Source organism: Phalacrocorax aristotelis, chromosome 12, assembly GCF_949628215.1.
Source record: "Phalacrocorax aristotelis chromosome 12, bGulAri2.1, whole genome shotgun sequence".
Taxonomy (NCBI): Eukaryota; Metazoa; Chordata; class Aves; order Suliformes; family Phalacrocoracidae; genus Phalacrocorax; species Phalacrocorax aristotelis.
The window spans coordinates 17,914,754-17,929,385 of record NC_134287.1 but is presented as its reverse complement, the minus strand read 5'-3'; the positions used below and the strand labels follow the sequence as shown (position 1 = coordinate 17,929,385).

The following is a 14,632-nucleotide window of genomic DNA, read 5'->3' as shown; positions in this document are numbered from 1 at the left end:
CGGCTCCTAAACGGAGAGTGGCTTTTTGAGTGGCTCTTGTCCAACCATCCTCTCTAGCTGCAACCGGCCACAGGCCAGCCACGGCTTCGGAGCCAAAAAACCTTCTGGAGAGGTTTTGGGTAAAGTTGTTGAGCTGGTACCATTTTTGTGTGGTACCATTTTTGTGTGAGGAGTTACCCCGCCCTGCACGGGGAACGGCCTGGGCCCAGGGAAGCACCACGGCGGGCTGGCGGTGCCACAGGCCAGGCCCACACCAAACCGCGCCGCCCGGGCGGGACATGCCGTGCTTCCCGTCTGTCCTTTCCAAACTGTTGGACAACTTTTAGTGGCGCACCCCGCGCGGAGCTGTGCCGGATTTCTCCCCCTCCCGCCCTGCCACCGCTGCGGGATGCGCTTCCCCGCTCCCCTGGGGAGGCAGCGGCCGGGCGAGGGGACTCCCGCTCCCCTCTTGCCCTCTTTTTAACGCTGTTTCTCAGCGGCCACCACGCCACGTCGCCGCCGGGGAGGCGGCCCCGACCCCCGGCTGAGGTGGCTGCTGAGGGAAGCCCGTCTGTGGGAGCGGGGCCGGGGGCTCTCCGCCCGCACTGCGCTGAGTCGGGCTGAGGCGGGCCGGCAGCAGGGGAAAGGGCTGCGAGACGCGGCCGCCGCCATTGGCAGATCCGAGCAGCGCCGTCCAGGAAACGGCTCGGGTTGCAGCTGGGGGAGTGACCAGGGGAGGGAGGGAGCCGGGGGAGTACGCTGAGGGGAGAAAAAAAAAACCCACCGGCAAAAAACCCACCCACCCAGCGGAGGGGGGCTGTCGGCTTGACAAAGCTGCGGCGGCTCGGGGAGAGCGGCTGGATGGAGCGGAGCGGGATCCGCGGCGCTCTGCTCGGCGATGCCCGCGCGGGGGAGGAGGCTGCTGGCGCCGGGCACGGCGGGCTCGCCCCTCTGAGGCGGTAGCCGCCGCAACCGAGTGAGGAGACGGGATGGGACGCCGGGCCGGCTCCTGCCTCGCCTCGTCTCCCTCCTGCTTGCCCCAGCCGCCTCCCGCGGGGGATGCGCCCCGCTGCGCCGCTGCGGGTTTGCCAGCCGGGCCCGGCGGGACCGCCTGCGGAGTGACCGCGGCCGCCGAGGAGTTCCTCCCCATCCCGGGGAGCCGCTGCTGGGCTCCGCGCCTCAGCCCGCCTGTTGCGGGGGAGCGGACCCTTCCCGCCGAGCTTTCTCGCTGCAGGTAATGGCACCGGGCTGGGCCGGCCAGGGGAGCGGGGCGGAGAGAAGGTGCAGCCCTAAAAAGCGAAGGGGTTGCGAGGCGGCGGGAGGGCTGGGAGTCCCGGCGCTTCCTCGGCACTGTGTACCCGCTGCCGCGCTCTGGCTGCCGGCCCCCGGCCTCGCACCTGGTGCCCGCCGGGCTGTGCCGGTGCGGGGCTTGGGCAGCCCGCGGGGATGTGGGATGCGGGTCGGTGTTTCTGTCACTTGGTCGACTTTGAGGTGCGGGGTGGGAAGCTCGAGCGCCGCCGCCGCCCGCTGGCTCCCCGCCGGTCCTCCCTCTCCCGGCCGCGGGGTGCGCGGGGCTCTCTGGGGAGGGCTTCTAGCCGTGACAGCGGGGCGTGAGGAGAGACGCCCGGCCTCGGTGGGCGCAGCCCCCGGTTCGGAGCCCGGCGAGCGGGCGGTACTCCCCGCCGGGCCCGGGGGAGAGGCACACCACCGCCCCCGCCCCAGGTAAGGGGGAAGAGAATCCCTCAGTGAAATATATATTTAAATGCAAAACGGCCCGTTCGAGCAGGGACCCATTATGCGTTTGGTGTGAAATGCTATCAACATTTAAAACTTCATTGTCTCCTTTGTACCAAATCCCTGTAAATCTTCCACTAGCCTTTACTCATTTTCATCTGAAAAGCCTGTTTGGGCTGAATAGACAGCAATCAGCAGCCTCTGGACTTCTCTCTCTCCCTCTGGAATGTCAATTAAAATGCAGATTTTTTCCCCCTCCTGATCTCTTAGTGGTAAAAGACTTGAAAAAAACAGGATAGTCCTGGAAAGCAAATGAAAGAAGTTCAAACAATGAAAAAAGTACTGAAGCTGCCAGCCGGTTCCCATTAGTCCTCCAGAATTAATGTTTAATAGCTATGATGCTCAGATTTGCTTGGAGACTGAACTATGGTGAAAAGTCTTGTTAGATAAATATGTGTGTGTGTATATATATAGTATGTATATATATAGTGTATGTATATATGCATTTATCAGTATGTGTGTACGCATACATAAAGCTGTTAGCTTTAAAGCTTCATGTACCTGGATTTTTCTGATGAGGCTTCTGGCTTTTAGGGCACTTGAGATTTCTTTCTGGGGGAATATCCATATTTTATTCAGATTTTGCTGTTCCTGGCCTAATAGAGAAAGATGCTGAAGAGTTATACAATGAGCAATGTATTGATTTGGTTAACATACTCTACAAATTGTACTCTCCCTGGGGAGTGATAAACATCTTATAAACAACAATGGAAGTAGATTAAAAAGAACACTGAGCATTGAATTTAATTAATGCCACTGCTGAACAAGTCCTACTTGTTTGTGTGTGCGAGTGTGTTTAAACTCAAGTACAGCTTGGAGGAATTTTGTTGTGCTCCCAAACCAGTCTGCTTTCCCATGCTTGTCAGTTTGGCAAAGAAATTTGGGCAGGTATGTGACGAGGTGAAAATTGACTTGATAAGCAAGTGGCAAGGAGAGCCATCAATCATTGGAGGCTGACAACTCCTCCCCAAAGTGTAGGCTGAGAAGAGAGACAGAGTTCCCTTTCAAGGGGAAAAATAAACACTACGTGTGGCTTTCACTGAGTCTGAGGCTCCAGGAGGGATTATGGTATTGTAGTCAGGAAGCCAGAATTGTGGAGGCCAGAAAGCATGCTGGGGCTGTGTTCCAAACATTGAGATAGAGGTACATAATTATCCAGCACAGGAGGTCTTTCCAGAGAGTCGTCCCCCAGCAACTGTGGCAATTTAACTATGAAAAGAATTTAGCTTTGTTTCATCTTCGTTGAACTCTGCTTCTTTTGGGAAAGGGCAGTCCTTGAACCCCTGTCGCTGTCGTGGCAGTAAAAAGTGGTTTGGCTCCGTGGATGGGTCCAGAGCTCTGATATTTTTTTGCTTTGCTACATCTTTGCAAGCCCTGGTTTTGAATTTTCTGCTGCCCTGTGGATGGAGAGTCCCTTCTTTCCTCTGGCAGATGTTCAGGTGAGAAGACGCGTGGTCAAGTAGCTTTGTGCTGCACTTCAGCACAAGGTACTGAGGTGTGTGAGGGTACAAACCACAAACGTGCTTTCAAAGGCATTTAATGTAGACTAAAAATCTTAGACAGCTGAAATGTAAGTGGAATTAATGCTGTTAAAAAAAGAGTCTGGAATATATGCTAGCATTCTGGTATGTTTTCTTTTTGCAAAATCATGATTGAATTTTACATTTATACACATAGCCTTTAGTCGGGCTTTACAGGATGATTTATGGAAATTAAATTAGCATTACATCCAGTCTGTTAATTAGCATTTCTGCCTGCTTTACAGCTGGATAAACTGAGCTACAGAGCTGTGGCTGTCAGACAGCGAGTCAGGCGGTTGACCTGGGTGGTGGAGTCCAGGAGGGCTTGTTCCAGTCTTTCACCAAATGCAAACCGGTCCCAGAGACAGCTCTCTTCAGTTCTACACCTGCTCTGCCCTTGTTTAGAGAAGTGCTCGGCAAGCTCTTTGCAAATGTTTTTGCAGTGGTCTGGTGGTGTTTTCACTGGAGATTTAATAGTAGTTGCTAGTTTGTGGTCTGGGATGCTCACGCTGTGCTTAAATAGGAGGGACAGAGCTTTGAGCTGATATCAGCTGAGGAGAAAAAAACTTTAAGTATCAGCAATTTGCCTGAAATACCATGTATTAATTACTTCCCCAAGTGCTTTCTTTATGTCATCTGAAATCCGTTTCTACTGACTCCAGAAGTTATTGTATATAGTACCCAAGATAAAAGATGCCTCAACAGCTTTCCTGTCCTTAGCACTGTGAATCTGTACGTGCAGCTAGCAAAAGGCTAATAAGACCTGAGTAAACTTTTTGATGGTTGGCTTTATAAAGGGAGAATATTTGTCCACGTCTCTGCGTACCATATGCTGAGGTACCACATCTGAATAATGGGGAGTTTTGAGAAGTTTGCCTTTATGGCTACACTTTCCCCCTCCCCTTTTTTTTTTTTTTTCTTTTTCGGTCTTGTTTGTTTTTAAAGGGTGAGAGCAGGAGGGAAAAAGAGTTTTTAATGTTATTTTTCCCTTCAAGACAAGTGCTTCTTAAGCTTAAATTCAGTTTCATCAGGTCTAAGATGAGTCATCAGCCAGACTAGAACAATTGCTGCAGTTACTTGTTTTATCCATTTGCTGGGGTTTACCATCTTTTATTTTTGAAGTGGAAAATCAGGTCTAATTTTCTGGTTGAGCTGTTAAATCGGCCTGTGAGGATGGTCTTCTGACCCTCACCTGGCATCTTAGTGTGGTGGCACCAGGGTCCCCTGAAGGGAGTTTCAACTTACTTTGGTACCACTTCACTTCTCTCTTCCATCAGTGCACGCCTGGATTACCAGTTAACTCTGTCCATTTAAATCAGTTTTACTGTGAATAAAATGGTCTAGGTGATCCCCAAGGTCCCTTCCAACCCGTGATTCTGTGACTTTTTTTCTCCCTGTCTGAAAAATATATATCAATAAGCATCTTTGAGAGAGAGAAGAGAAACACGTGTACATGCTGTTTAGTGTATGTGATTGGAAAATTATGCTGGCGAGGTCTCCTCTGAAGCTGCAATCCGTACCACTCTTTATACAGATTTTAATTGCCTGTATTGCAATGTAGCTAACCAGTATCCCTGCAAAGACTGGAGCCTTTCACCTGTACGGGGCTCTCAAGGCTTTAAAAGGAAGCTGAACTGAGTTGGAAGAAGGTATCTCCATAGGGGAGCTGGAAGTTCTGAGGTGAAATAAAGTTTTACAGATTATTCAAGTTGAAAGAGTATTTTTCAACTGTTTTTCTTGTGGAAAATTACTGAATTCTTGCAAATTCAGCTGGCTGCAGAACTGCCTAGGTGAAGAAATGAAAAACAAGGCTAAGTTACAGAAACCTTCATACAATAACAAGAATATAATTTGTATAATTGTGGTAATTTTGTAGCATTACAGGTTATGTGCCTGCACATGTGTGTGCCTCTTGTTCTTTAAAAACTGTATATTTTTCTGTCAGTAAAATAGCTCTCTAAATATCTGCTGAGAAGTGATTTTGTGAAAACAAGGAGGACTTGGTTACGCCTCAGGTGGTGATGGAAACTGCTAACAAAAAGTGAAAAGTCACTCACTTTTCACATATTCTTGAAGCTGGAAAACTATTTTTCCCATCCTCCTCTTCCCCTTCCTCTCACCTCAGCTCTGTTTGGGGCTTTCTGAAGTTTTCTGGTTTGTGTTTTAAGATGTTTTTGCTGACAGTGTTAAATCTCTCTCCTCCCCACAGCAGCAGCCGTCATTCCAAGGGAGGAGGTATTACCCTGGCCGAAGGCACTGCTTTCTCTCCATGCTTCTCTAGAGGTGTTCAGATGGGATTAAAGTCCGCATGGAGATATGGAAATGGACCAGGAATTTACTCTAAAAAGATGGTCAGCTGGGATTCGGGTTGCCTTATCTGCCTGGTGGTGGTCACCATGGCTGGACTTTCCCTGGCTCGACCTTCGTTTAATTTAGTTGTTGAAGACACCACGCTGGAACCTGAAGGTAAATCACTCTAGAATCCTTAATTCCAACAAAGTAAGTTAATTTTAAATGCCTGAATGTCTGAAATAGTAGTCAACATCTTTATGTGCTTTAGTCAATCTCAGGCAAGTAACAGATTAGCCCTGAAGAGTTATGCTTTTTGACTTTTCCTGCTCACACATGGGCTGTGGTCATGCAATCACGCGTTTATTTAATCTTAGGCAAGCAAGTGGTGCCAGTTATTTCACTTGTGACTGTCATCACATTGTATAATCAAGGTGTACAGCTGAAAGTTTTCAGGAATGGGTCTTTAAGGAAACTAGTTTGTGTTGCACTTACATACATGTGTTGCTATCTCAGGGAACAAAATGGCTGTAGAGCTGAGTGTCTTTGTGATTGTCTTAACCTGAGAAGTTCAGAGAAAAACAAATCCCAGTAGTCTTCAATCATGTGGCCTGAATGTTTAATTTTGCCAGGCACTCCGCAAAAAAGTGTTGCAGCTTTGTAGGTGTTTGTACTTGGAATAAATTTCCCTATTGCTGTTAATATCCAAGAACAATCAGTACAGTGTCTGGATCGCAAGCTCTGGAGGTGTTAAGTGTTGAGATCTGAATAGTAAGGACTGCGCTTCATTACTTTGAAAGCAAAGCTTAATTGAGAACTTTACATTGGAAGAGGTATTTTGATAAAATCTGCTATTTGGAGCCTGTACCTGTTGGTATGTTCTAGGTATATTCGTTCCTCAAGCTTTGCAAAGTGGTTTTCTTCTCTAAAGATCTAAGGAGGGGCTGTTTTTTTATTGTTGCGAGTTGATTGTATTTAAGAATTATTTTACTCTATTGTATAAGATCTTTCCTGCTCTCTTGAGGACCTTAGGGGGAAAGCAAGGCTTCTTCCTTCATAAGGTTTTATCTTATGGAGGACTCATTACATTTCTGATAACTCAACTGTCAAACCAATATAATGGTCTGTAGAGCATTTCTGATCTAGCAAGCTTGCTGGAGAGAATTTGGCCTTTACACATTCTACTGCTCGTGTCCGCGGATACAGCTTTGTTTTTATTTAATGCCTTTTCATGCAAAACTTATTTTTTTCTATCCACTGCCTCTAAAAATAGATGTCACCATCTAACACAATTTTCAAATCCATTCCAGGTACATTTTTATTGATGGCAGGGGATGAACTATTTAGAGACGATGAGCCCTTCTGCCTAAAAAGCATTCCTGAAAAAAAATTAACAACACATAGCAATATTGTCATCTGCCAGCCACGGACATTGCTGATAGCAAAGATTATTTTTTTACTTTTGAAGGTAACTCGAGAATTAAAAAAAAGCCCAACTCTCATCACCACTTACTATAGGATTTGTTAATTGCACATCTGGTGCTTTTTTGACTTTTCAGAGGAATGACAAAACCATGAATAATTCTGGTTCAGATTAGCTGTTTGTAGTGAGGTCCCTTAGTTTTGGGGTTAAATCAGAAAGAATGGGCATATTTTACAGGGAGAAGAGAAAATTTTTTTTGAATGATGCCTGATAATTTTTCAGCTTCTCAGGGACAGAATAGCTTTTATTATTTTAAAAAGCACAGTTTAAAACTGTTTCTTCCACAGTGAATATCCAGGGGGTGGAATCTGGGTTTTATCAAAGAGTAAATTGTCAAAAAGGATTTAAAACCTCTTCCCTGGGCAGGAATGTTACTGACATGAAACAACTTTAGACGTGAGAACCTGAATCATTACCAGAAATGAGGGGGGAAAAAAAAACCCCAAGCCAAAACCGCTTCTAAGTTAATGGTATAATAAGAGCTTTTATGCTGCAGAATACAGGGAATTGTGTGGGATTTATATCTGAGATTTGGGAACTAAAATGTCCTTTATGTACTTTGTTAAACCCCTTTAAAAAAAAATACCAAGTTTTTACACAATTACCTTCTCCGGGTTCCATCACTACCACCCACAAGCTCTCCAAGCCGAAAACAAAACAAACCAAAAACCTTCAAAAAAAGATCTCTTCAAAGACAAAGCAGGCTTCTTCTTTAATTTAGTAAATGCCAGACATTTTGGCCACAGCTAATCTGGGGGGTCAGGTGCTCTAATAATGTAAATTTTCGGTAGGGCTGCTGACTGTGCAGTCATTAGAGCTATGACATTTCACACCAGCTGAGAAGGTTAACGGGGACATGACCTTTAGTGACATGTGTTGATTTGTTCCTAAGTCTTCCTTCATGGACATGCCCTAAATTTTGTCTTTTTCTGATAGGTGCTTTTATTGTTACTATTTCTTGTTACTATTTATTGTCTTGGTGACTCAGAATATTCAAAAAGCTGTATGCAACATTAACAGGAATTGAGGCTGTGGCTTTTTATTCATTTCATTGTAATAGAGAATATGCTCTTGTCTCTTAGCTAAACAACTTCAGGGACATTTGCAGCTGTTTTCTTCAGAGTATCTGGTTTAAGTACGTACTCTGGTACAAGCGGTATTTATCAATAGGATGATCAACTGCATGGAAGTGTGCAGGATAGTGCAAGACGTTATCATGCATCAAGGTACTTTAGTTTTGGTTATCCACTATCAGTCAGATCTTTGGGAGCGTGCTTCTCGCTGGTGCTTTTATAAAACGCTGGACTCGTTGAGCTCAGCCTCATCTGTGACCATTAGATATTACTCTGGTACATATGAAAGTATCTACACTGAAGATGGTATCTTGAGCATTTGTAAATTATAATGTCAATATTGATATTGTGGGTGCTCAGCTCACTGAGGGCTGGATCCTGAGTATGGCTGTTATTGGTTGTGGTGCTTTCTTCCTCAAGCTGTGATGGTAGAATCTGAGTCTGTTAAGCAGTGTGAGCAGAAACAGGACCTGTAGGAGCTAGTTGGGGACTGTAAACTATCGAATTAAATCTTGCATCAAGTGTTTACATATATGTTTTTTAATCCTAGAAAAGACTTTCTGCTTTCAAACATTTAGAAATAAGCCTACCTCGATGTGTACAAAGGAGCCATTCTCTTTCTGTGTACCCAGGCCATGAAGGCCTTTGATGATAGCCAACATTTCAAAAGGGCTCTGACCGCACACATAGGTTGAAGGGTTACTTTGTGAACTGAATAATTAGTTTAGACATATATTTGATAAATAGCAAGCTCTCCCTTGACCTTTCCTTGCCCAAGCTGTGTGTTATCGTTCTGCTGGGTAGCTAATTTAGTCTCTTCCCCACATGCAGTGCCTTGACGCTGTCCTTGGAGCACCCACTCAGAGCCCCTGCCTCGGCCCGTAACAATGCGTTTCAGTTCTTTTAATTTAGGTCAAATTTCAAAGGACTAATTTAAGCTTTCCACAAGGGACAGCCTAATTCTGTGTCCTGTGGAAAAAGCAGTAGTTGAAAATGGCCTTAAATGTGCGTTTGGGAGGTTCATAGGAACAGCAGTGAAGGAGAGACACCTTCTTCAATGGGTGATGTGTGCTTATGGTGGGCTCTGAAGTGAATAATGAGTTGTCATTTGGGTTTTAACTCTGTCACAGCCATTTGCTGGCACTAAACAACATAAAAATACAAACATGTACAGTGCGGTACCCAAAGTAATACCTTCCTTTTTGTAAAAACGTTGCATAGTATGAGCAATATGTTGCTTAAAGGCTACTGTCACCTGTGGTCACAAGGTTAATGTCACCTGTGGTCACAGTGGTTATTAGCACAGTCCACTTGGAGATCCTTTGTTGGCTGTCACAACCTGCCTGGATTGGGATGTGGGGTCTTGTGGGGTGCTTCTCAGCCTCCCAGGGTGTGGGCGGGGCTGCGGTGTGTGGAGGAGGGATGCTGCGGTGGTGGGATGTCTGCTGTCCCATGGGAAGCAGCGTGCTCCCCATCCTGGGGTTCCCTGTCCATGCCAGTGCTAGCCTGCTGAGAGGTTGCAGGGCTGGTGGGACCCGGCGCAGTGATCGTCTTCCTGGGGCAGAGGTGATGGAGAAGGACCGGGATGCTGCTTCCAATTTGGTAGGAAAAATAAAGCAAAAAGTTCACTCAGGGTTCCCTTGTTACCTTTTCTCACAAGAGCAGTGGCTTTGATATCTGCAAGTTATGATTAACAATTGAAACGGATTAGTTAAATCAGAGGGTTTGTGTTTTTTTAAGGAAGGGCAATTATCACAGCCCATTACAGAGGAATGTGACATCCCCACAGCTTCGGGTGAGATCCGGTTCAGTAAGTTATTTGGCCCAGTGCAGGAATTGCTAGTTGAGATTCTGGGGAATTGTACAAGCAGCCAGATTAGATCAGTCTTAATGTGTCCATTCTGCGTTTAAAATCCACAGTCCTTTAGCAGAGGCATGGGCTTGAGCTGCAGACTAATTGGGCATGAGTAGGGTTGTTATTGAGGCGCTGGGAGTTGGTAATGTGTCAGTGTGGCAACTATTTTGCAAAGTAGCACAAATAATTGCACATTTCAGGCTTATCTGCCGTATTTTACATTGCAGCTTTTTGAAGAAAAAAGTAGTTAACTTTCAGGAATCTGATTCCGTTAATGTTTTTTGTTTTGGTGGTTGGTTGTGGTTTTTTTTTTTTTTTTTAAGCCAGAAGGTTTTCAAAGATACTGGGTTGGGGGGGTGGTATTATTTATTTTTTTTTAAACCACTTGTTATAGATAAAACCCCAGACCAGCCACCAACTCAAATGGATACATAGTTTTCTAACCTTAAAATTGTTTCTTCCTTGGAAGACAACTAGCAACAAATTTCAGGCTGTAGTAACTTTTTTTTACAGGCGAGTTAGAAACCTTTGAAAACAGAGTTTACAATGAAAATGCTGACAACTCCAGTTATGCAAGGTTGTGTATGCATGAGACGATGGGCTATTGTGATGTTTTAATAGTAGCCCTAGCAGAGCTCTTAATGAGCATATTTCTATATGCTTATTCCCAGCTTCAGTAGAAATGATCACTTGCTTTATACATTCAAAGGTTAGTATTTTCTTAGAATGAATATTTAGTTTAGGAACAGATGGGAGTGTGAGAAAAATACTTAACTGTCTCTTTTTCTATCATTAACAGAGAAGAATTCCTTATTAGAAGGGTCAAATTTTTAAGTGTTGAATAATTGTGAGGCCTCAAGGTTGAAGCTTTAGAGTGAAAGAGGAGATTTTCTTCGAAGCAGCACCCCTTAGCAATATAAATCCATGTTTTTAAAGAACCATCACCCACTTAGGCAAGTTACATCTTGCCTATTTGTAGTAGTGTACCTGGTTTGACTGGAAGAGAAAATTTATTTCAGTGTAGTTAGACAAGTGCAAAATTAATGCTGAAAAGACATCAGGAACCCAAAACAAGTCTGAAATGATGAAGAGTCTGGAGTTTTGCACTAGTGTGACTGAGGGTTTGGTTCCTTGGTCGCAGGCTGGACACGCTGTGATGCTCCATCTCAGCTGGTCTGGTGGGAGCATCTTCTGCAGTTGGCCAGGACGCACTGGTTTGTGTTTGTGGAGGCTGTGGGAAACTGGACAACACTTGATTTGGCTTGGAGCCTGCCGGGGTAAAATTATCCTTACAGCAATTTGGGGACTGATTTGAAATTCAGACCTTTGAATTCAGGTTCAGCACATCGCGCTGTGTGTCCGTAGCATATTCTTGGGGGGATTTGGCTCAGCGTGCCCCCAAAATCAGAGATGCCATTTTGTAGTACTGGGGACTAAACTGGCTTTTAAACTGATGGAGAGAGAAGTTGGAGCAACTCTGAATACAGGCAAATCTTAAATAAAGACCAGATTTGCAAGAGTGCAGCAGCCAACAGCTCCTGTTGTAATTACAAAACGTGTGCTTGGAGTGCTGCCGAGCTGTTCTGGAAGTTTGGCCCTTCGGGTTTCCATCAGAGTTGAGAGTATCAGCGAAACTGCGTCGGCATTTACAGCTTGGGGACTGTGCCTCTGAATGAGGCTATTGACAAAATGAGATGTTCTGTAAGAGGGGTAAACATTTATGTGGATATTTTTTTTTTTTTACTTTTAAGAACAGTTTATAATTCCTATACCAGTTATGTACATCTCCAGGTTATCCTTTCTCACCTCTTAATTATAACTACTGTGGGTTGTTTTTTTTTTTTTTGTAAAAGAACCTCTTTTTTATGAATTTGGTTTTCTTGGACCTACTTCTGAGTATCAGAGTAGTCAGCACCTTGTATAGAGATGTGTCTCATGGGCTTCGCTTTCTGCTGGTTTAGGCCATTTTGCTGCTTGTCACCACATGAATGACATTACCCACATCGAAGAGAGGGACAGAAAGGCAAACTAAGTGCTAGCTGAATTCTACCGTGCTTATTCCTTCACTTGCCTTGCTGCTATTATTTTATTGTATTTTAAAAATGGCTTTAAGTGAAAGCATTTGGTGAACCTCAGTGAAGCTGAGGAGTCATGAGATCTGACCTACTTTCATTCCCCTCCTCACATGCACGTTGTGTGTAATTATTGCTTTTCCTCCCCTGCAAAAGAACTGGCTTATCAGTTTGGGACATTAACCTATGTTGAGCAGCCTCGCAAAGTGCCTTATGGCCACAAGAACTGAGAGGAGAGGAAAATTCCTTTACACCCAGGAAATGGCTTGCATTTGTGAGGGTTTACTGTAAAGGACAGTGTGCTGGGGGACTGGGAGGAAGAAAAAGGAGAATGAGAAGCTGGTTGGGGAGGAGAAAATAATATTTTGCCTGTGTTTTATTTTTTGTTTTTCCTCCCAGCTTTTCACGAGTTTGTGTTTTGAAAGGAGTTTTGTGACATGGTAGTTATTGCCTCAGGCTTTCTCCCAGGGGGCTTGTGGCTGTTTGAGTGGGGTTTGGAGTTGAATTCTGCGGCTGGGCATGCCTTAGCAGTCTGCACTGACCAGGACAAGTCTGCAGGAGGTTAAATTGTGGTTGGATGGAACAGGCTTTGATCAGAGCACCATGCTGCAACTTGGTTTTTAAACATAATAAGTTGTGGTGTAGAAAAACTACATAAGGTTCATGATACTCTTTCTTTAGAATAGCGTAAATGGGTATGCAGGGGTACAGGACTGGCTGCTGGGCAGCAGGGGAGAGAGTGCTTTCGTGAGACTTGCTTTTCAAGTTTGCAAAGTGCCCTGCTCAGTGTCTCCGTGTTGCAATGTTTAATTAGTTTCAAAGAAAGTAATATGATTTGTAATTCTGAATGTTACCCAACAGTTCTTAAAAATAATTAAAAAACCCCAGTTTAAATTTTGAACACTTCTTGAGATTTGTTTTATTAAACGTAGTTTAATCATGAAAAGTAATCCTGTATGTTACAGTATTGAAGTACCCAGATTTATCTGATAGTGTTTACTCGCCAGGGTAGCATAGGTATTTCAGGTGTGCAGGATTAACATGGAGTCTCTGTAATAAATCTGCAGTAATAGCCCTTCTCCTAACAATTCAGAAGCATTTGAACCATCTTCCATCAGTATGGCAAAGTGCCCAGGAGACACTGCTACAGTAAGGAGTGATGGAGGTGTCTGCAAGTTAAAAATAACCCTTGTCATGTAAATGGTTGTGGGCCACCTGGAAGTGCAGATAGCCAGCCTAGCTTTTACTTCAGGGCTTGTTCTGCTGCTCCTTCCTTGTCCCCAGGTACCACTGGTAACTGTTCTCTGTGTGGAGCTGGAATTAAATTAGCTCTGATGTCTTTCGACTAAATGTTGTTCTCCCTTAAAAGGGAGCTTGGTATGCTTTGAAGTATTTGGAGAATATCCTATGGTTTATATGCATTGTTGAGGGGATGTTTTGGGGATATTGTTTCCAGTGATTTTTTTTTCAAATCCCACTTTAGGAATTTCAGGGGAATGGGCAAGATGAGACTTCCAGACGAGCTGCTAAAATTGAAAGGATTTGTGTAGTCAAGTAAAAATGGGACCGTGTACAAAAGAAACAACTGCTGACTTGCTTATAGGAATCTGAATAGATGTCCTTTGCATCCAGAACTAACACTCAAACATAAAATTGTGCAGTTTTTAACCTCGCAGTTGTAATTTATTTCTTTTGCATGTTGAGTAGTAATAGTCCCAAGCGTGGCCTTTGGCAAACCTGGAAGAAAAAGGCCGTGTTTTTATGTTTGGATTTGTGCTATGTTCTGTTATGTTTTTATGTTGCTCTTGAAATGCAAATAAAGAATGTGGAAAAAGCTACAGATTGGAATATATGCAAAAAAAAATTAAAACCAAGAAAAATAATTTGCGACTAAATATACGTGCTCATACCTTTTTCCCAGAGCTGTATATCTTATATGGAGCCGCTTCCCAAGCAGACTTTAATGCTAAGTTGGACAATGGGAGTTGATTAAATTGCTCTGCCACTTGGTTATGTGCAGAATACAGTCAGGGAGATTTGATGTCTGAAAGTAGAAACAATGGGAAAATGATCCTAGTCTTGGGTTGTGTTTTTGAGAGGGAAATGTTGATTTTTTTTTTCCCCCCAGCTTTTCATTTGAAGTTCTGGCAAAAGGTGATACATTTCCCCTTTGTATTGTATAATAGATTACATGAGAAGACTCTTCTGTAATGAGTTCAAAGAGTAGTTAATTATTTTTAAGATTGCATTACATGTGTATTAGGTTTATATTGTACTCCCCAGTACACTTAGCACACAGACTGTCACTCTGTTTCTTTAGGCAGCTGATGGAGCTTATGACTTGAACAGTAATCGTTAAGATTTGGTGCTTGGAACCAAAGGTTCAAATCCTGAAGATGGCCTGTAGTTTCCCATCACACTGATGAAATTATAAAAGGCACCACAATAATTTTAGGGGTTTTGGTGTTGCTGCTCGAGGTTGGGGGTGTTTTCTCCCCTCCATGGTGTTTAAGTCTTTGTGCAGAAGACATACTCATGCTTTGCCATTTCTTGCTGCATCCCATATC

The 14,632-nt window shown here is 44.2% G+C and overlaps 1 protein-coding gene across 15 annotated transcripts in view; it reads left to right on the top strand.

Moving 5' to 3' along the window:
* Positions 1-687: 687 nt before the first annotated feature.
* FGFR2 (fibroblast growth factor receptor 2) overlaps positions 688-14,632 on the top strand; it is an 85,244-nt gene continuing 71,299 nt past the window's right edge. For 6 of the 15 annotated variants that reach the window (XM_075107416.1, XM_075107414.1, XM_075107412.1 and 3 more), the window contains exons 1-2: positions 699-1,213; positions 5,503-5,759. In XM_075107416.1, coding sequence (XP_074963517.1) covers positions 969-1,213; positions 5,503-5,759 — 502 coding nt within the window. In that variant the 5' untranslated portion in view covers positions 699-968. Of the gene's footprint in view, positions 1,214-3,136; positions 3,213-5,502; positions 5,760-14,632 lie in introns of those variants that run through there. The other 9 variants (XM_075107415.1, XM_075107413.1, XM_075107407.1 and 6 more) reach the window with 4 other exon arrangements.